Genomic DNA, 21,112 nt, shown 5'->3' with positions numbered 1-21,112 from the left:
GTTAGTGAACTTTTAAAAATTCTCTTAAATTCTGTATCTTAAACATAACTCTTCGTTAACCCTATTCCTAGCCCCTGGTAGCTTCTGTTCTATTCTTGGTCTCTCTCAGTTGCCTATTCTGGGTACCTCATATCGGTGGAATCATACAATATTTATCCTTATATGTCTGACTTGTGACATTTAACATAATGTTTTCAAGATTGATCCATTTTGTTGCATGATATTTATTCAGCCACAATAAGAAATGAAATTCCGATCATGAAACAAAATGGATTCTGGCTGAATAAATATTCCATTGTATGTATATGCCATGTTTTGTTTATCTCCTATTATCTCCACACTATTCTCCTAGAAATCTCTTATGTTCACTGGCATTTTATTTTGGTTTCAGTCTTTTTTTTTTTAAGTTTTTTTTTTTTTTCCTTTAATTTACATATTTAAGTAATCCCTACACTCAACATGGAGCTTGAACTCAGGACACTGAGATTAAGAGTTGCATGCTCTTCTGACTGATCCATCCAGATGCCCGGATTTGCGTCTTTCTCATGACTAGCAGTGTTGATCATCTTTCATAAGCTTATTGGCCATTTGTGTATCTTCTTTGGAGAAGTGTCTATTAAAGTTCTTTGCCCATTTTTTAATTGGGCTATTTTTGTTGTTGTTGAGTTGTAGGAGTTCTTTACATGTCACGGATGGTAATCCCTTACCAGGTACATGATTTGCAAATGTTCTCCCCCATTCTGTGGACTGTCATTTTACTTTCTTAATAGTGTCATTTGCTGCACAAAGGCTTTTTTTTCATTTTGACAAAGGCCAGTTTATCCATTTTTTGTTGTGTTGTTGCTAGTGCTTTTTTGGTATTCAAAAAAATCATTGCCAAATCCAATGTTGTACAGATTTTCTTTTATGTTCTCTTCTAGGAGTTTTATAGTTTTAACTGTTTAGATCTTTGACCTGTTTTGAATTAATTTTTATATGTAAGGTAAGGGAAGGGTGTGGCTTCATTCTTTTGCATGTGGATATCCAGTTTTGCCAGCACCTTTTGTTCAAAAAACTGTCCTTTCCCCATTGAATGGTGTTAGCACTCTTGTTGAAAATAATTTGACCCTGTATGTCAGGATTTCTTTCTAGACTTCATATTCTATTTCTTTGATATATAGTCTGTTCTGATACAAGTAGCACAGTGTTTTGATTACTGTGGCTTTATAGTAAGTTTTGAAATTAGGAAGTATGAGTTTTCTGACTTTGTTCTTTCTGAAGTTTGGCTGTTTCTTGTTACTTGACATACCATATGAATTTCTGGACAGGTTTTTCTCTTTCTACAAAAAATGCTGTTGGGGTTTTGGTAGGGGTTGCATTGAATCTGTAGATTGTTTTAGGTACTATGGACATTTTAACAATGTTAAGTCTTGTAGTCAATGAACATGGGATGTGTTTCCATTTGTTTATGTCTTTAATTTCCTTTAACACAGTTTTCATTGTATATGCTTTCACCACCTTGGTTAATTCCCAAGTATTCTATTCTTTTTAATGCTATTATCAGTGGCATTATTTCCCTACTTTCCTTTTTAGATGGTTCATTGTTAGTGTCTAGAAGTGCAACTGGTATTTATATGTTGATTTTGTATCCTAGAACTTTGCTGAATTTACTAGCTCAAACAGGTGTGTGTGTGTGTGTGTGTGTGTGTGTGTGTGTGTTTAAGGTGTACAAATAAGATTGTATCATCTGAGAACAGAGGCCATTTTACTTCTAATTTGAATGACTTTTAATTTTTTTAATTTTCTTTTTCTTTTCCTAAATGATCTGCCTAGAGCTCCCCCTAATAATGTTGAAGTGGCAAAACTAGGCATCCTTACCTTTTTCCTACTAGGAGAAAAGCTTTCAGTCTTCCACTGTTTTGAGTGTGATGTTAGTCGTGGTTTTTTATATATGGCTGTTATAATGTTGAGGAAATTTTCTTCTATTCCTAGCTTATCCAGTGCTGTTACCATGAGAGGGTGTTGAATTTTGTCAGGTGTTTTTTCTGCATCAGTTGTAAGGATCATGTGAGTTTTTTACCTTCATTCTACTAATGTGGTGTATTACACTGATTGATTATTGTTGTTGATCCTTTTTTGCACTCTACAAATAAAGCTCATTTGGTCATGGTGTGTTACCTTTTTATATACTGCTGAATTTGGTTTGCTAGTACTTCTTGAGGGTTTTTTGATCAATATTTTTAGGGATATTGGTCTGCAGTTCCTTTGTCCTGTTTTGGTTTGGCTTTAGTAAGGTAAGGCTGACCTCATGAGAGGCGTTAGGATTTGCTCCCTCTCCTTTACATTTTTGGAAGTATTTGAGAAGGATTGGTATTAATAATTCTTTAAATGTGTGAGAGAATTCACCAGTGAAACCACCTATCCTGGGCTTTCCTTTGTTGGGAGGTTTTTGATGACTGATTTAATCTCTGTACTAGTTCTAAGTCAATTCAGATTTTCTATTAATGAGTGAGTTTTGGTAGATTGTATGTTTCTAGGAATTTGCCCATTTTGTCTGTTACCCAGTTGTGGGCATATAATTTTTCATAGTATTTTATAATCTTTTATTTTTTAAAAAATAGTATTGTTCTCACTTTCAGCTCTGATTTTTGGTAATGTGGATCTTCTGTTTTTTTTTTTTTTTTTTTTTTTTTTTTAATCTAGCTAAATGTCTCCCAAGTTTCTTGACCCATTCAAAGAACCAGCTTTCGATTTTGATTTTTTCCTATCGTTTTGCTGTCCTCTGTCTTTGATCTAATCTTTATTACTTCCTTCCTTCTGCTAGCTTTGGATTTAGTTTGCTCTCCTTTTTCTAGTTCCTTAAGGTATATAGTTAGGTTATTGAATTGAGAGCTTTCTTTTTAACGTGAGTGTTTCCAGCTATAAATTTTCCTCTTAGCACTATTTCCGGTGTATCCCATTTTTGATGTTGTGTTTTCACTTTGATTTATTTCAAGATATTTTCTAACTTTCTTTGTGATTTCTTTTCTTTGACAGTGGTGTTTAATTTTCAAGTACCTGTGAACTTTTCCAGTTTTCCTTCTGTCGATTTATAGTTTCATTGTGATCAGGAAAAATATTTCTTTTTTTTAAAAGATTTTATTTATTTGCCAGAGAGGGCACACGCGCACAACCACAGGGAGCTACAGAGGGACAGGGAGAAGCAGGCTCCCTACTGAGCAGGGAGGCAGATGTGGGGCTCAGTCCCAAGACCCTGGGATCATGACCCGAGCTGAAAGCAGATGCTTAACCAACTGAGCCACCCAGGTGCCCCAGAAAATACCTCATATGATTTCAGTCTCTTTAAGTTTATTAAGACCTGTTTTGTAGCCTAACATATGGTCTGTCCTAGATATTGTTCATGTGTACCGGAGAAGAATATATATTCTGCTGTTGTTTGATCAGTTTGGCTTTTGACACATTATATTTAAGAATACATACAAGTTGAGATGTGAGATTTTCATTTAGGAGAAAAGCAGAGGGAGAAATTTGTTAGTGAGCTGCAAAGAGGGCTTGAGATCGCAAGATTGGATAACTTTTTTTGAGGAACAGAATTTATTTAGAGCAATAGAACAGCCTTGGGTATATCCTTTGTTGGAAGGATAAAGGTTGAATATAGCCTGGAGCTTTAGAAAAGGATCAGTGGTTTGACATAGACCACAACCACCATAGTATAATATTTAGAAATATTTAGAAAGAGAATATTATCAGTGAATTCAGGGTTGAGAAGTCAACTACCTTGTTTGGGAAGGACTGTGTCCTAAGTTCCTTTAATAATTCAGCAAAGAAAGTGAAGAACGGAATCTTTTTTTTTTTTTTTTGAGAAACATGTAAATGATGACAACCGCTTAAATTGTAAAAGTAAAAATCACAATGATGTAGTTTTAGAATATAATTTTTACAAGCTGATAATTTACTATTTTATTAGACAAGTCTGATATTTAGAAACTACGCGTTAATTAACTAGAAACTTCTTTTTATATTTGAATTCTATAGAAGTTGTTTCTGGACAGTCTACGAAAAGCACTTGCCGGGCATGGGGGAAGCAGGCAGCTGACGGAGAGTGCCGCAATTGCCTGTGTGAAACTGTGTAAAGCAAGTACTTACATCAATTGGGAAGATAACTCTGTCATTTTCCTACTAGTTCAGTCCATGGTGGTTGATCTTAAGGTAATATGCTTGTTATTTCTTTACTACAAACTTTAAGAAAACTAAAGGAAAAATAAACTTGTAGTAAAGCATTTTTATGCTAATCATTGTCAAAGATCATTGCTAATGCTGAAGTTCTGAATCATCTTGGAATGTAAGTTCATAAGACCTGCTTTTGTTGTTTCTGTGTTAACTCAGACTAAATTGGCTTAGAATATGATGAAAACACAGAATTAACCGGTTTTCTTAAAGGTTTTCATAAATATTCAGACCTGGTTTTAAAATAATGTAGAATTTGGGGCCTGAAAGGAACCGTATCTGGTATAGTAAGAATTTTATCACACTGATGAACCACAGCGTTAGTGCTTTGTGCTTCTGGCAACTGAATGTTATTTCCATGTATGTGGATGCCCTGTTGATATTAAATACTAGTAAAAAAAAAAAAATACTGCATGATTGTTTAAAGGCTTTTTTTTCGGGATTTTCATAGAACCTGCTTTTTAATCCAAGTAAACCATTCTCAAGAGGCAGTCAGCCTGCAGATGTGGATCTAATGATTGACTGCCTTGTTTCTTGCTTTCGTATAAGCCCTCACAACAACCAACACTTTAAGGTGAGAGCATTGGTTTTTATCCAGTTAAGTTTACTGATGCTGTTGATCCTTTCTTTATAAATGTGAAAAGACTAGAAAGATGAATTGGTATTTCTCAATATTATATATTAATGTTAATTTTAAGACTTTAAGAATTTATTCTGTTTTTTAAAAACTCTTTTTTTTCCTGTTTCTTTTTATCCTCATTTGTGTTGAATATTTTTCTCACAGAAATAGTATACAATTTTTTCCTTTGCCCCTGTAGATTTGCCTGGCTCAGAATTCCCCTTCTACATTTCACTATGTGCTGGTAAATTCACTCCATCGAATCATCACCAATGTAAGTCCAAAAGGTATTGCTAAATTACTTAAAATTTTTTTTCTTCCTTTCTTTACTTTTTTAATTTCTTTTAAAGAAAGACATTTTTGGTTTATAAAAGGTTTTGAACTTAGATGTATGATGTAGGGAGATTTCTCACAGGTGATTATATCTAGTAACTGATAAACAATTGTATTTTTCATATTCAATTTGACCTGAGGGGCTTTATTGAGAAAAGTGGAGTTAATAGGATCCTTTGGAAGGATTAAACCTAAAATATTTTATTTGCATCAAAAGCACTTGAGAACAGTGCCACTGAGAATATAATTGAACATTTTCATCCCAGATTCTTTAAATATTATTTTAGTACTCCTAGCTTTTTCCCAGCATTTGATATATTCTGACTTGTCACCTTGCCATTTAAGTTAAAAGTAGTTAACTATTTATTGTGTAGGCCAGTATGATATATTTTAAAAATGGTGAGATCATAGTTGATTATACTTTTTAGTCTTCCTTAAACAAATGAAATATTAGATATTAGCACGCTTAAATAGAGGTATTGACCTGATACAGAAGCATATCAGACAAAATAAGGTACTTGTGAAACCTTCGGCTCTGATGTGAATACATTAAGTAGAATGATAATGAAACCTTATCAGATTTGGACCATGAAGTTTTAACTATTTGACCATTACAGAGTCTCACTGAAGACAGTTTTGGAAATACTTTGTCTTGAAATCACATTAAGTTTTTCTTCAATATTTAGACTCCTAATCTTAAAAATTCTGCCAAATTCTGTTCTTCTGGTCAAGAACAGTAGTATTTTGAAGGTTCTCAAGCTCTACTTTTATCCATTTACATGTAAATTGTCAACTTTTTCTTATTCTCCCTTAAAAAGGGGGCTTGATTGATTGATTGATTGGTGGGCAGTAAAGCAAGGTTTATTGAGTGATAGTAAAGCAAAGTTTATTGGCTGATAGTAAGTACAAAGCTCCCAAAGAGGGATGGGACCTGAGAGGGTTGCCTTAGAAAGGGCTTTAATCATTGATTACTTAGGTATATTTGCCTTCTTGAAAATCAAATTCCATTTTTAAGAGTGTGTCTCTGATGAGTTAAAAGTTCCTCCTTACATTCATTTGCCTTGAATGTGTTGAATTGAACCAAATTCTGCCTCTTTTCTTCTTTCCTCTGCTCTTTTCTTTTTAGAGAGGGAGGGGCAGAGGCAGAGGGAAAGAGCAAATCTTAAGCAGGCTCCAGGCCCAGTTTAGAGCCTAACTCGGCGCTCCCGTCTCATGACCCTGAGATCATGACCTGAGCCAAAATCAAGAGTTGGATGCTTAACCGACTGAGTCACCCAGGCGCCCCTGTTTTCTGTTCTTTTATCCATTTCTGTTAGGGAAAAAGAACTCTAAATCTATTCAGTGACCCATTGAGTTTTTCTCAGTGGGGTGCTAGTGGCATTTTGGGCAGGGCAGTTCTTTGTTGTGCGCACTACCTTGTACATCACAAGATGCCTGGTATCCCTGATCCTCATTTCATTAAATGCCATTTGGGCCACTTCCCTCCTCCCATCCCCAGACATTCTGAACAACTAAAATGCCTTGAGGGAATGATATGTTGCTCAGTTGAGTATCTGTGGGTTAAATTCTAGGTTAAATTATAGCTATCCCAAAAGGGAAAGCTTTATGAATCTGATTGCAGATAAGGTATAAGTTTGTATTAAAAACTTAAAAAATTTTTACTTTACTTTTGCCAGGGTAGGAGCCAAGACCTTGTATCCTCAATGTTTATTTTCAAGGCCATTTTAAGAAAGAAAAAAAAAAAAAAAAAGATTCCCCCCAAGGTTTATGTGTAGTTCAGAATTGAAATATTATTAACTTTTTCTTTGACTTATAATACTAAAAGCATTCCATTTACTAGAGTGGATGGTTTTACATAAATACTGACAACTTGTATTTAATAAACCCAAGTATATACTTTTTTGATACTTTGTGGCTAGTTACTTTAATTGTGAAATATTTTTGTCTACAATTGAATATATAGAGCACTTTCAAGCATGGACTTGGCACTGCTGTAAGTGGCTGAGCTGCTCCTCTGTGGGTTTAAAGCATGCCTAGAGTGGTACTTCGTGCATGCCTCCGTGTACATGGTGAAGTGGCTGTGTATCCTTCTGTACTCCGATGAGTACTGCATGTGTGAAGGTGGAGTGTGTCTGTACCAGAGGTCACGTCAATATGCAGTCTGTTTTCATAAAGAAAAACCTGTATTGGCTAAGTATTTCAAAGCTTAATACTCAGCATCAGTAACCTTTAATGCATAGCTTGACAAGAAGCATAAATTTGAGTCTGTAAAGTATCTTTTAAAGGTATACTTTAGAGGATAATACTTCATCATATCATAGAATGTTTGATAAATTCGTTCTTGTTAGGGCTGGGTTTTTTCTTTCCTATGGTTTAAGGCTAATGGATACTGAATCTGAAGTACTTTCTGACTGAAAAGGACTATTCGTAAAGTAACTAGCAGATTGATGGAATTGACCATTGCAGAGTCTCTCTGAAGACCCTTATGGAAATACTTTGTCTTGAAATTCCATGAAGTGTTTTCTTAGATATTTGGACTCCTAAACTTAAATTTATTTATAGTGTAAGATTTCCTTTTCACTGATTCTTGGTTCAATACACCTCATACGTTCTTTTCTTCCATGGTTCTTTAGCCAGATTCACAGATTTTGTTTTTTACTGTCACAATGTCAAAAGTTTTAGTGATATGTTTTTGAGGGGTTATGTAGACTTGATAGTGATTTGCAGTTTTGTTTTGTTTCTTTCTGAGAAACATATTCATACTCCGTTCCTAAGTACAGTGTTTAGATCTAAAATATTCTGTTCCTTCCTAAGAAATCTGAAAATCTGTTCACTATTTGAATTTTATTATACTGTAAGGTTTTGTCAGCTTTGAAAATGGTATTCATAGTGCTGTCACTTTTTAAATTATGGCATGCTAATAAGAGGTGAATTATAAGATCTATGTTATGTGCTTAATCTTTGTTAGCTTCCTTTAGGTTAAATTAGGTGTGTTGTTATAGTTGGGAAATTAAAGAAATAGTAATAACACATGTGTGACCTAGATATCTTAGCAATCAGTGGAACATGCTGTGGCTGTACAGTCTTTAGTATTCTGGGTTTTTTCTTATGGCAGTTGTAGTTTCCTTACAGATAGCTTACATACTGAAAATGACATGATCTCTTCCTTCTGAGAGGTTGGATAAGTTCTCTCCAAGGCACTTGAAAATTTAAGTAATCTCTTGAAGAATTGCCATAGTTTGCTCATACTATGTACTCATAAAAGTATTGCCATTTGTGTGGCAATCAACTTAGTGTTTTAAGGAGAAAAAAAGGAATGTCTACTTTAGTTGACTAGTTTCAGAAGAGACACATTTAGTAACTGCTCAAAACACTATAATTTTTGCCAACTACATGATGCCTAGTTTTTAGTGCATATTTTATTTGAAAGTGTTATCTTTAACTTTTACATTAAAATGAATAAATTTTTATATTATGAAAAATGGCAGTTAACAAAATCACTAAATCTTAAGTTAAAATCTTTTTATTTTATAGGATGCATCTGGTACTGTGATCTTAATAACTATAGATACAGCATAATAGTTTGGATAGGATGTTATATGGGATGCATCTTTCTTTAGTTATTAGTTTCTGACAAGATATTATGGGGTTAGGAGAATGAATACATCCCTTATCTCAGTGTATTTTGTGATCATTCAGCCTTTTTTGCTTTAAGCTCATTAACACAAGCTGTATAAATTAGTAAATATATGGAAATCAAGCTGTGTTGATCGCTTGGGCAAGTCAAATGACTAAATTGACCAGAGTTTAAAGAGTCCATTACATAATTAAACTAAAATTTGATATTTGTTAGGAATTAGCTTAAATAAAGCAAGAGTTGGGGGAATAGGAGAAGCAGCCATACTACCCAAAGAGAATTGGTTTCTTCCTTCACAGCTTTGGGGTCCCTTCCTATAGAGTTCAGTATTCAAATTGTGTATTATAAGTTGATTGTATACTTTACTATCCAGTAATTAGAGTTTGTATTCTAATTTTAGGTTAAGGTAGTATAACTCGACGCTACCTAGAATAATCTGAGAATTATGGGTGAAGATATTAGAAGTGGAGAATTTTGAATGAGAAGGAATCCTGGAATAGGGTGTGACCCCCTACGTCCTCTTCCTGTGTTAGTTCCTTCTTTCAGGTGCTTCCTATGGAGCGGCGGTGTAGTAAACTGGAAGCCTATGTCTGAAGTTGTCCCATGCCTTGTATAATCTCCATGTGGAGTGAAAATTCATCCATTTTTGTATTAACTGATAGACTTTATAGCTTTAGTGATTTTCATAACATAGTAACTAATTTTCAAGTTAAATTAGGCACTAATCAAATAAAAAAGGCACTAGAAACTAGAAACAAAGCTAAACAGGTGAAACTGAAATAGATAAATATTTACATAATATTATTACCTTTAAATCTGTTTCACTCTTATCAGTTTGTCTTTGTGATGATCATTAGTCTTTTCGTGTATTGTACCATCATTGCGTATCAGTTTAAGATTATAGGTTTACTAATAGCTTTTTCTCATTTACTAATTTTGTGTTGTACTTATTTATCATTGTTGTTTGTAGGCATATAAGTGATGGTTTGCCACATGTCCCTTCAACATTGTGTTGAACCACTAATCTTTTTTAAAACTTTGATAGTAGCATTCTTACATGGGAAAATATATACTATCTCTATATGCATATGTTTCTGAAATGTATAAAATATTAAACTTAAAAAAATGATTGGCTACAGAATTAGCTCTCTAAAGACTGTTTTTCAGATTCATTAGCTTGTCAGGTAGAAAAGACAGTGTCATACGCTCATGTACATGAAGTGGCGGTTTGTCTCATGTTCGTTATTATATTTTAAAATAAATGTATGGGTTAGTGTTTGGATTAAAGATATTATTTGAAGACTTTGGAAATCCTGGTGTGTGTTTGCATGGTCTCAGAAAGATTTTCACAGAAGGATAAAATATAAGGCTACAGTGTTAACTAGAGAGTACAACTCATGCACATTTGTACTTTTCCTCTCTTATGGTCTCTGTTTTTCTCCAGTCTGCATTGGATTGGTGGCCTAAGATTGATGCCGTGTACTGTCACTCAGTTGAGCTTCGAAACATGTTTGGTGAAACACTTCATAAAGCAGTGCAGGGCTGTGGAGCACACCCAGCGATCCGAATGGCACCGGTAAGATTGATCATGAATTTGAGTCCCACCTTCTTCCTATTGCATTTTCAGTGTTTCTGTCCTATTCCTGCCTTATTTATTTATTTATTTATTTATTATTGAAAATCAAATGAGTCCCTTCTTTTCTACAAGTGTGGCATGTTGTATACTGCAGTATTGTTGCAATGCTAGTGAATGGTGTTTGTTTTTCACTATTGCAGTGGGTCGAACTTACTTTTCTTAGAGAAATTTTCTCACAAAATGCTGTTAAAAATGTCAGTTCTCTTCTTTCTTCCTTCCTTCTTGCCTTCCTTCCTTGTCTTGTCTCTTTCACCTTCTTTCTCCTATAACTTTTCCTAATGAGTCAATATTTTGGTTTCGTTCCTCATCTTTGGGGATGAGTAAGGGAAGCCTGACTCCTAGGTTAGAGTGACTGTTTCTACTAATGCACGGTTTTTGCCCATTGGATGCTGAACATTGCGTATAGGAGACTAGAAATAAAATTAAACATTTTTATTTAAAATAAAAGTATTTCATGTTTCAGCAAATATGCTTTGTGTGCTTAAAATCGATAGGCACTTTGATAGTGAAGTTTGTGTTTAGCTTAGTAAAAGGAGTGTTTTTAAATTAGGTATCTAACAGATAAATATTCTTAAATGGAATTTTAAAACTCATATGGAACCAATTGAAACAGACAGTTACAGATCGTAGAAGTCATTCCTTGGTACTTATGTATAGCAGGAGTGTTACACGTGGCAGCTCTTGACATTGACTGGTGGTGCTTTGTCTTCTGCTTCTTATTTTCTATTCTTATTGGCTGCTGTCTCTCACATGATCAGATGCCAACCAGTCACTGTTTTGCATGGCAGTGGGCTTCTGTGGCCGTAAGTATGACCCATTGTAACTACCTCAGAAAAGTCCTTGGTTTCTTTGACTTTTCTGTGTATAGTTACTGTTAAAGTCACGTCATGTCATTTCAGTTGAAAATGTAGCATGTTTTTACCTATTGGTTTTATCTAGTAAATTAGCCAGTTTACACTTGTAATTTAAACAGCTTCCTCCCTGGCATGCTTCTCTTTGCCCAAGTTCCTTTACTCAATAAAATATTTTGGCTTAATACACTTATAGTTCACTCTTATCTGGTCATCAGTAATTGTTTCTCAGAATTATTTATCTCAGACATTCAAATAGAGAAGTTTGCTATACCATACATTTTGAGGTTATTTAGTCTAAAAAATTAGAGCCAAAGAACATGGCAATTATATTTTACTAAGTAAATAAAATGCAAAGTTATTCTTAGTTGACTTTTTGTGATACCAAGTACTTCATTTTTTTAGAAAATTGAAAATTTCAATCCAAGTTAATTGGAGGTTAATTTTAGAAATGGTTACTGAAATGTCACTTAATAGACATTTAAAAGGTTGTTTTGGAAAATGCATTACAATAAATTGTTTAAAAATTATTTGTTCTAAATATCTTCTAGATATTAGAACTTTATTTGACTTTTTGTTTTAAGTTTTCTACTTCCTCTGGTAGAAGATTAATGGCCTCCAGTAATAGAAATTGATAGAAAATTAATACTCACTTCCACTTTAATTTCCATATCCAGTTTACCAGCCATCTGCAATTTAATTTTCTGTGCATGAGAACTGAAAGAAAATGAAACCGAAGACAAAATTTGATTGGTACTCTGAAAATGTTCCCAACATTTAGAAGTTATTTTACTTCTTAGTTCTACTTAGTAACTGATTCCAAGAGCAACATACTGTATTACTGAAAGTTATTTCATAAAAGCTATAACTAGACTTTTGGTCCAAGGACACCTATGATAAGAATTTAATCTTTATCTCCTATTATTCTCTGAAAGTTCAGTATGTATTTGATTTGCAAAATCATTCTTAAGCTATTTATATATGTGTGAAATTTTGTATGTGTATACGTACGTATATGTGTGTATACATACAAAGTTTCATACATATATAAATATATGTATATAGATATGTATATAATTGTACATAGTGGCTGAAGGAGAGCTTTCTGGCTGATCTTCTTACCAGAAAAAGTAACAGATTTAATATGAAATAATTTTTTAGAATAATAAAATTTTATGATTTAGATGATCCTTAAGGTGATTCTTACCCCTCTTAAACCTGGTGAGTGAATGGTCAGTTGGACAACAAATGTGAAAATATTGAGCTCTCCTACAAGCTGCCAGGCATAGTGTTAACACTGGAGAAGCATGACGAACTAAACAGAGAAGGCGCTTTCTCTCACAGAATTGCTTGAAAACTTCTAGTACAGAGCTCATTACAGGTGGCCATCACGGCTGGAAATGCAGAAATTCATAACATACATGGTTTAAAGGTGACATCAGGATTTGGATATTTTGGAATGTTGTAGGGGACTGTTGGAGGGGACTATCTTATATGTTGTAGGATGCTTCGCAGCATTTCTAGCCTCTACTCACTACATGTCAGCAGTAGCAGTCCTGCTAGTCCAAAAATGTCTCCAGACATTTGCAGTTTCCCCTGGGAACAACTGCCCTCAATTGAGAGCCACTGTATTACAGGACGTGCTCAGTGGTTTGTCCTCCTTTGCATTGCTTCGGATGATCCATGTCTCTGATAAACCTGAGCCTTTGTCTTGCTGCAGAAGTAGCAGTCACGGAGTTCAATCTGTAAGAAGCCTTTATAAACCACCCTGTATTTTAGAGGTGGATGTATTTCCTGGAAAGAGCAACTTGAAGATTTTTCTTTAACTAACTTGGACTCCTCTCCCTGTCACTCCCATTCATCATTGACCCTCTCTCTTATTCTGAAGCTCCATAGAACACTTCTGATTCTTCCATTAAGATGGCCGTGCAGATACTTCAGTGAAGTTATCCTGTACTCCTAAGGCTTCTTTTTATTTTTATATGATTTAGCATTGGGAGGGATTTTATTATTTGAGCTTTTTAAAAAAACTTGTGGGGTATGTGTCTGTGTATTGCTTGATCTGCACAAATAATGTTTAATGAGTGACAGATAGTCACATGATGAATGAATAGTTCACATTCATTTCAGTGTCTGTCCGGTTCTTCAGCTGTCTTCCCTTACTTGTGCATTAGCTTGATCAAAGCAGGAGCTCTGTCTGGCTTGTCAGACACTGGGTTCCTGGCCCTGAGAGTAATATCTGGCACACAGTAGGCATTTAGCACATATTTGTTGAATGAGTGAATGAATTTCTTTCTTAATTTGCTTTTAAAACCCTCCTCTGATTTGCTTCTCTTTTGGAAAGAATTCAATCTAATACTTTTTTTTTTTCCAATTAAAATGACATATTAAGATCTGATTTTCGCATTCCAGATGTTGTATAGTTAAAGAATGGCATTAACCTGCTGTGCCTGCATACCATGTTTCTACTAATATAGTTTAAGATTGCATTATTATCTTGGATTGAGCTCTTTGGCATTTAAACTTTTTAGTCTTTCCATATTAACATTGAGCCATAGCTTCTCCGTTTTATACTTTTGCAGTATTTTAAAAAGTTTGAAATACTTTTTTTTAGCACTAATCCTTTACTGTTTTGAAACTAAGGTAGCCGATTAACAATAGGTATATGCATTTTCACAAATATGGATAATTTATGCACATTTTGCTTCTTAAGGAGATCCTGGCTCAGCAAATGATTTTATATGCTTGTAATTTAGTCACAGCCTTAAATAAATTAAATTATTTTAAAATTATTTTAAAATTATTTTAAATTATTTTAAAATTATTTAACTTATAAATAAGTTAAAGATGGTTTAGGCCCTTAAGAGGCAGCTGAATATGCTGATTAATGAATTTGTTCCTGGGCATGACCACTTCTTTTATTTGGCCAAAGAGCATGTACCAGCTTGGGTTCTTAATCTGTAGTATGGAAGACCAGTCAGTAAATTAATGAGTGGATGACTTTTCTTACATTTCTAGTTAAGAAATACATTTCTTCTTCAGTTTGTTGTTCCTGATTTTTTATAACCCCCTACTGGTCATTAATAGAAAAATACTTGATTTGAAAACTTTATTCAACCATTTCAAGTCCTTACTCTGTATTAGGCAGCAGTGCTGGAATAAAATTTGTATGCTGATACCTGAGATTAAGAGATGACATAATTGAACTATTAACTTTGGAAAACGATTACTGACTAAGATAGCTATTACATCTGTTAATTGTTCTCAGATCTTTGTTCTGGTGTAATGGCTGTATCAGGGAAGAGCAGTTATGCTAAGTTACAACTTAGTAAATTTGTTTCATGAAAGTTGATCTCTTTGATCTAAGGTATTACCATGACTAAAATGAAAAAAGAATAGAATTTAATGGGAGCAAACAGTAAAACTAGAGTTTATTAAATACATTTGGTAAGATATTTGCAATAGGATTATAAATACAAAAGCATACAGTATTTGTACGTCTTGTGCTTCTTTTCTGGAGTGACATTCTTGAGCATTAATGTGTATGTTAGATAGCTGTTTTCCCCTTTGAAGACCAAAACCCTTCAGAGTTCTTGGGCAGAGTAACATATGCATCTTACACTTACGGATTGAGAATTGTGGCTGTGTGTTACAGATATGCATCTCCACTTTTTACCTTGAAAGACGACCCATTTACTTAGACACTTTTATTATGGGTGCATAGATGCTGGATAACCTTTATCTGTGTATATACAGTTTCTCCAGAGAAGCCATACAGATGCCCAGCAGGCATGTGCTCAACATCGCTAACATCAAGGGAGTACAATTCAAAACCGCATTGATATTTAACCTCACACTAGTCAGAATAATTAGAACAAAGACAAGAAATAACAAGTGTTGGCAGAATGTGGAGAAAAGGGAACCCTTGTGCATTGTTGGTCAGAATATAAATTGGTGCAGACACAATGGAAAACAATATGGAGGTTTTTCAAAAAATTAAAAATAGAGGTACTGTACAATCCCACAGCTCTGCTCCTAGGTATTTATCTGAAGAAAACAAGAGCACTAATTTGAAAAGACATGCATGTTCATTGAAGCATTATTTACAATAGCAAGATATGGAGGCAACCTAAGTGTCCATCAGTAGACGAATGGATAAGTAGATGTGGTTTATAAACACATTGCAATATTACTCAGCCATAAAAAAAGAATGAAATCTTGCCATTTGCAACAATATGGATGGACCTTGGGGGTATTACACTAAGTGAAATAAGTCAAAGAAAGACAAATACTGTATGATTTCACTTATATGTGGAATCTAAAAAAAAACAGAACAGAAACAGACTGAAAAATACAGAGAACAAACTGATTGTTGCCAGAAGGGAGGGTAGTCGGGGTGGGGGGGGTCAACAAAACCGGTGAAGGGGATTAAGTTATAAGACTTCGGGATGTAATGCACAGCATAGGGAATATAATCAGTAATGTAACCACTTTGTATGGTGACAGATTGTAACTAGATTTACTGTGACCATTTTGGAATGTATATAAAAAGTCCCTATGTTGTACACCAAAAACTAAAAACATTAATAAATAAAGGCTTATGTGTCAGAACTTGGTATTTTTATGCCCTTTTAAAGGAGAGGGTGAAATGATTTATAACAATAGGAAGAGGTGGTTTTGTGTCCAGAAGGTAACTGTTAGATTTTTGGTAGAATAGCTTTCATAATTATGGTATCAGCACGGTGTCTATCATAGTATCTCTGTAATTGAAGCACATTTTTCATGACTTGTCTTTGTCAAAGAGTTCTATGTTTTACTAATTTTCTTCAGGCAAAATACGTGCATTCTATACCTTGAGAGAGGTGGGATGCCATTGAAGGAAAAAGCAGAACTTAAACTTAAATTACAGAGATTGCCAATGTAGCATATTTCATCAAGTCTAAGAAACACTTTGTTTTCAACCTCTCTGAAATTGGAACTACATTTTATTTGTCTGGGTCTTAAGAGTTGATGGTGGTTTTTCATTTCTTGTGGTGCATTAACAATGCATCTTACTAAAATTAATGTAGATTGTATGAAATATTTGTTGTATATTTGTGTGGGACAAATGTTTGTTAAATGAATAGTTCAGTGTATATATCTGTGAGAGCTGTAGACTAAATATTTTATCCCTAATGTTTTACACATTTTGGAAAATTGTTCTTTTACTTAGGAGTCAACTTGATAGTAACGTGATTAGTATTTTTAATAAATTTATTAGAGGGGCACCTGGGTGGCTCAGTGGGTTGAGCCCCTGCCTTCGGCTTGGGTCATGATCCCAGGTCCTGGGTTCGAGCCCCACATCGGGCTTTCTGCTCAGCGGGGAGCCTGCTTCCTCCTCTCCCTCTGCCTGCCTCTCTGCCTGCTTGTGATTTCTCTCTGTCAAATAAATAAATAAAATCTTAAAAAAAAATAAATTTATTAGATACAATATAAATAATAATATAAATATTGCAAAAATAGTTCTCATTTGTTTTTTAAGCTTAATAATATTAACTTCATACTTACTTTTGGATGCTTGTACTCATACCACACATATGGTGGTATAAAATGTTTGTTTTTTAAAACAAAGCTTTTTTATAATGGATTTATTTTTCAAAGTTAGATAGCTATTATCTTGAATTTGATGTCTGATTTTTACAAGGTGATGACATGTTTTTGTTTTTATTTTTAGAGTCTTACATTTAAAGAAAAAGTAACAAGCCTTAAATTTAAAGAGAAACCTACAGACCTGGAGACAAGAAGCTATAAGTATCTTCTATTGTCCATGGTAAAACTCATTCATGCAGATCCAAAGCTCTTGCTTTGTGTAAGTATTTTTTATGAAAGGCCTTGAAATTACTACACTAACTTAATTTGGTTTAAGTGAAATGCCAAGACCTTGGAGACGATTATTAGCCTAAAGAACACTCCTGATCCTTCCTGATGATGCTTGAAACCTAAGACATCTTTTAAGAAATCTAACTTACAGAGAAGTTACATTTCTCTAATACTACTATAATTAGATTTCTTACCTTTCTTCTTAATTTTCCCTAACATATTTTCGTGAGGTCTTCTTTCTCTGCCCTGTTACCAGGTTTATATTAGTTAGACATTATCCTGGGTTGGGGGTGGAGGTAATGAAGCCGACATAAATCCAAGTCTTTTCTCATGTTCACAGTTGGTTTTTAAATCTCCAGTTATGCTTGCCAGACCATTTAGCTTTTTTATTTCCCTTTTTTCTGTCATCAACCTATTATCACTGGCTTTGCCTACAAATACTATCTTGGAAGGAGAAGAGGGTACAGGTGTTTTGTGGTTAGCACTTAATTATTGTCATAACTCTGCCTTTGCAGCTTCAGGTGGGATTTGATTCCTGAGGGCAACACTGTGATACACCAAGTAGTTAAGAACAACCAGATGTAAATGCGTGCTAGTTATATGAAGTGATTAAAAGCATAGGTTCTGGAGATAGACCAGCGACGTGATTTGGGTCACTTAACCTCTCTATGTCTTCCTTTTTTCGTAATGATGATAATAGTACCTGTTTCAGATTGTTAAGAAGCTTGAGATGGTACACTCATGCTTTTAGAAACAGTGTTTAATAAATGCGTAATAAGGGGCACCTGGGTGGCTCAGTGGATTAAAGCCTCTGCCTTCTGCTCAGGTCATGATCCCTGGTCCTGGGATCAATCCCCCCATCAGGCTCTCTGCTCACCAGGGAGCCTGCTTCCCTTCCCCTCTCTCTGCCTACCTCTCTGCCTATTTGTGATCTGTCTGTCAAATAAATATATAAAATAAAAAAAAAATGAATGCGTAATAAGCACCAAATAAATATCAACTATTATTAATAAAAGACAGTTGACATTGAGGCACCTGGGTGGCTCAGTCGTTAAGCATCTGCCTTCGGCTCAGATCATGATCCCAGGGTTCTGGGATCGAGCTCCCTGCTCAGCGGGAAGCCTACTTCTCCCTGTCCCACTCCCCTAGCTTGTGCTCCCTCTCTCACTGTCTCCGTCAAATAAATAAATAAATAAAATCTAAAAAACAAAATGAAACGAAACAAAACAGTTGACATTTAATATTAATGTTATTAATACTCCAAATATGACAGTTTTGTATTGTGAAGGACAGGATAATCTGCTAAACCTTTGTTGAAGTTTCTCCAGTCCCTGGAGAACAGCATCCAGAAAAATTTCTTACTGCTTTGTTTAGCAGTAGGTTTTTTAAGTGCTGATGATGTGCTTTCAAATTACTGTATATAGGGGTTAACTTGATGTCCATATTTTCAAGAGTTCTGTGAACCCCTTGAATTTTAAAAAATGTGTATATGAGTATTTTTTCTTCAGAGAAACAAAAGGGGAGAGAGACACAGAATTCCTAAAGGGATTAGTAATGCCAAAGGAAGGCCTATGATACTTTGAATTCTTTAAAGAAGCCCATCCAAATTTGGGAGTTTCATAGAATAAGTCATTAGAATCTGACATGGAAAATTCCATAAAGTCTTACCAGTGAGACTATGAAAGTCATCAAATACCCGTTCTCCTCACGTTTTTGTAGCACAAGTTATTTTCAGTGGGATTTCATCATGCATTTCATGTAATATATCACATTGCTCTGCAGGACTATATGTCAGAGTAAAGAATGCACCAAGAGCCACTGGTGCCTTCAGTGTTAAGTATTTCATTAGTCAAAGAACAAGAATTTAAACAAAACTTGCTATTTTCCAAGGTTGAAATTTAGCCAGAAGTCATTTAATATTGAAATTATTTTCTTTGCTGCCATCTAGTGGTGAAGCAACTTTTCTCAGCGTAACCAAAGGTAAGTTAAAATAGTGATTCACTGTAAATACTTATTTCCTATTTACATGAAGAATTCTAAATCGTAGTAAATATGAGAAACATAAGACTAACTGCTAAATGATGTCAGTCATGGTATTTTTAAGGTCATGTGATTTTATTGTCTACCATCTTTACCACTTCTGCTCTCATGCATACTGCTCTCATTCTGTCAGGCCTCCTCATGGCCCAGCTTGTACCCTCTTGTTTCCCTTCTGTAAACATTTCTTTGCACTGAAGTTAAAGTTCTGGTGATGTCTTAAAAAAACAAATCTTATCATGCCTCTTGCCCAGCTTACAACCTTTTATTTGAATTTAGTCTTGGAATAAAGACCAAACTCCAGATAGACCTGCAGGAACATGCAAAATCTGACTTCCACCTACCTCTTCTGCCACATCTAGCATCCTGTTTTTCTCTATCTTTTTTTACTATAGTCATGATGGTCTGTCTTTATTCCATCTTGCTTATCCCATTCCTTCATACCTTCTCTTGCTGTTCCTTTGGCCTATGATATGCTTCCCTTTCCTCTTTCTATACATAATCCCGGCTCATTTGGAGCTACTCTCATTACCCTAGGGAGCCTTCCTGACTGGGCCACGTACGTGTGCAGTACTGCTCTCATTTGCAGTTTTACAATTGTTAGTCTGGTGATTTTATTGATGTCTATCTTTCCCACCAGACTACATGTTCCAAGAGGGTAGGAAACACATCTTTTTAACTTGCCATGTCTTTGGTATCCAGTAAATGTTACTGAGTTATGTGTGAATGAATCTAAATTTTATAAAGTAGGCTAATAGTTTTGAATTACAGAAATTCTGGGATGAGGGCTTTTCTTAATCATTAAAATGGGAAAGAATTCACAGTTAGCAAAATAAAAAGGGGGCACAAGTTGCGTTGGTCTCACGTAAGTGAACCATATAGGAGCGCCTGGGTGTCTTAGTTGGTTGAGCATCTTGATTTCAGCTCAGGTCATGATGTCGGGGTTGTGAGTTGGAGCCCTGGCCTGCATTAGGCTCCGTGCTCAGCAGGGAGTCTGCTTGAGAGTCTCTCTCTCCCTCCCCCTCTGTCTTCCACCCCCACCCTCTCTCTAAGATAAATCTTAAAAAACAACAACAACTGGGGCGCCTGGGTGGCTCGGTGGGTTAAGCCGCTGCCTTCGGCTCAGGTCATGATCCCAGGTCCTGGGTTCGAGCCCCACATCGGGCTCTCTGCTCAGCAGGGAGCCTGCTTCCTCCTCTCTCTCTGCCTGCCTCTCTGCTTACTTGTGATTTCTCTCTGTCAAATAAATAAAATCTTAAAACAACAACAACAACAACAACAACAACAACAACCATATATTCTTGAAGTATAAATAGATGCTTCCAAGCTACAGGAAGCATTTTAGTCTCTTTAGGTAGACTGTTTGCATTTATATGTGCCACTGATTTGCTTTACTTAGTACACAGTGTTTCTCCACAATGGAAAAGACTGAAGGACAGGCATCTGGAGGTGTGGATTCTAGCCTTGGATGGATTGGGGCAGATGTTTTACACTAGACAAGAGGGCTGCATGGGGTGATCATGCAGTGCATGTTCTTTGCCTTCAATCAGTTCCAAACCAGAGGTGTATCATTTAGCCAGTGTAGTATTAGTGAAAAAAAAAATTTTTTTATACCTACTCCTTTTATTGATATGATTTCTTAATTAAGAAATTAATTAATTCCTAGCTTTTGTTTTCATTAAGGTTTTCTCTAGACATCGTTCACATGAAGGAACACTATAGATGTAGATTAAGTGAATTCTTAACAAAAACAATTTGGACTTTTAAAAAAAAGTTCCACAATTACTGTATTTTATTGAGCTGTGATTTACATACCATAAAATTCACTGTTTTAAAGTGTACTATTCACTGGTCTTTAGTATATTTACAAGATTGTGCAGCATCACCACTATGTAATTCTAGAATATTTTCATCACTCTAAAAAGTCTAGTGTA

The 21,112-nt window shown here is 35.0% G+C and overlaps 1 protein-coding gene across 7 annotated transcripts in view; it reads left to right on the top strand.

Annotated features, from left to right (window-relative positions):
* NF1 (neurofibromin 1) overlaps window positions 1–21,112 on the top strand; it is a 265,097-nt gene that overhangs the window by 88,679 nt on the left and 155,306 nt on the right. For all 7 annotated transcript variants that reach the window (XM_047705866.1, XM_047705868.1, XM_047705870.1 and 4 more), the window contains exons 9-13: window positions 4,015–4,188; window positions 4,658–4,780; window positions 5,025–5,099; window positions 10,240–10,371; window positions 16,996–17,130. In XM_047705866.1, the coding sequence (XP_047561822.1) occupies window positions 4,015–4,188; window positions 4,658–4,780; window positions 5,025–5,099; window positions 10,240–10,371; window positions 16,996–17,130 (639 nt within the window). The remainder of the gene's footprint in view (window positions 1–4,014; window positions 4,189–4,657; window positions 4,781–5,024; window positions 5,100–10,239; window positions 10,372–16,995; window positions 17,131–21,112) is intronic.

The sequence above is a fragment of the Lutra lutra genome, chromosome 16, assembly GCF_902655055.1.
Source record: "Lutra lutra chromosome 16, mLutLut1.2, whole genome shotgun sequence".
Lineage (NCBI taxonomy): Eukaryota > Metazoa > Chordata > Mammalia > Carnivora > Mustelidae > Lutra > Lutra lutra.
Note: the sequence above shows the minus strand (reverse complement) of the source record. Positions and strands in the feature narration are given on the sequence as shown.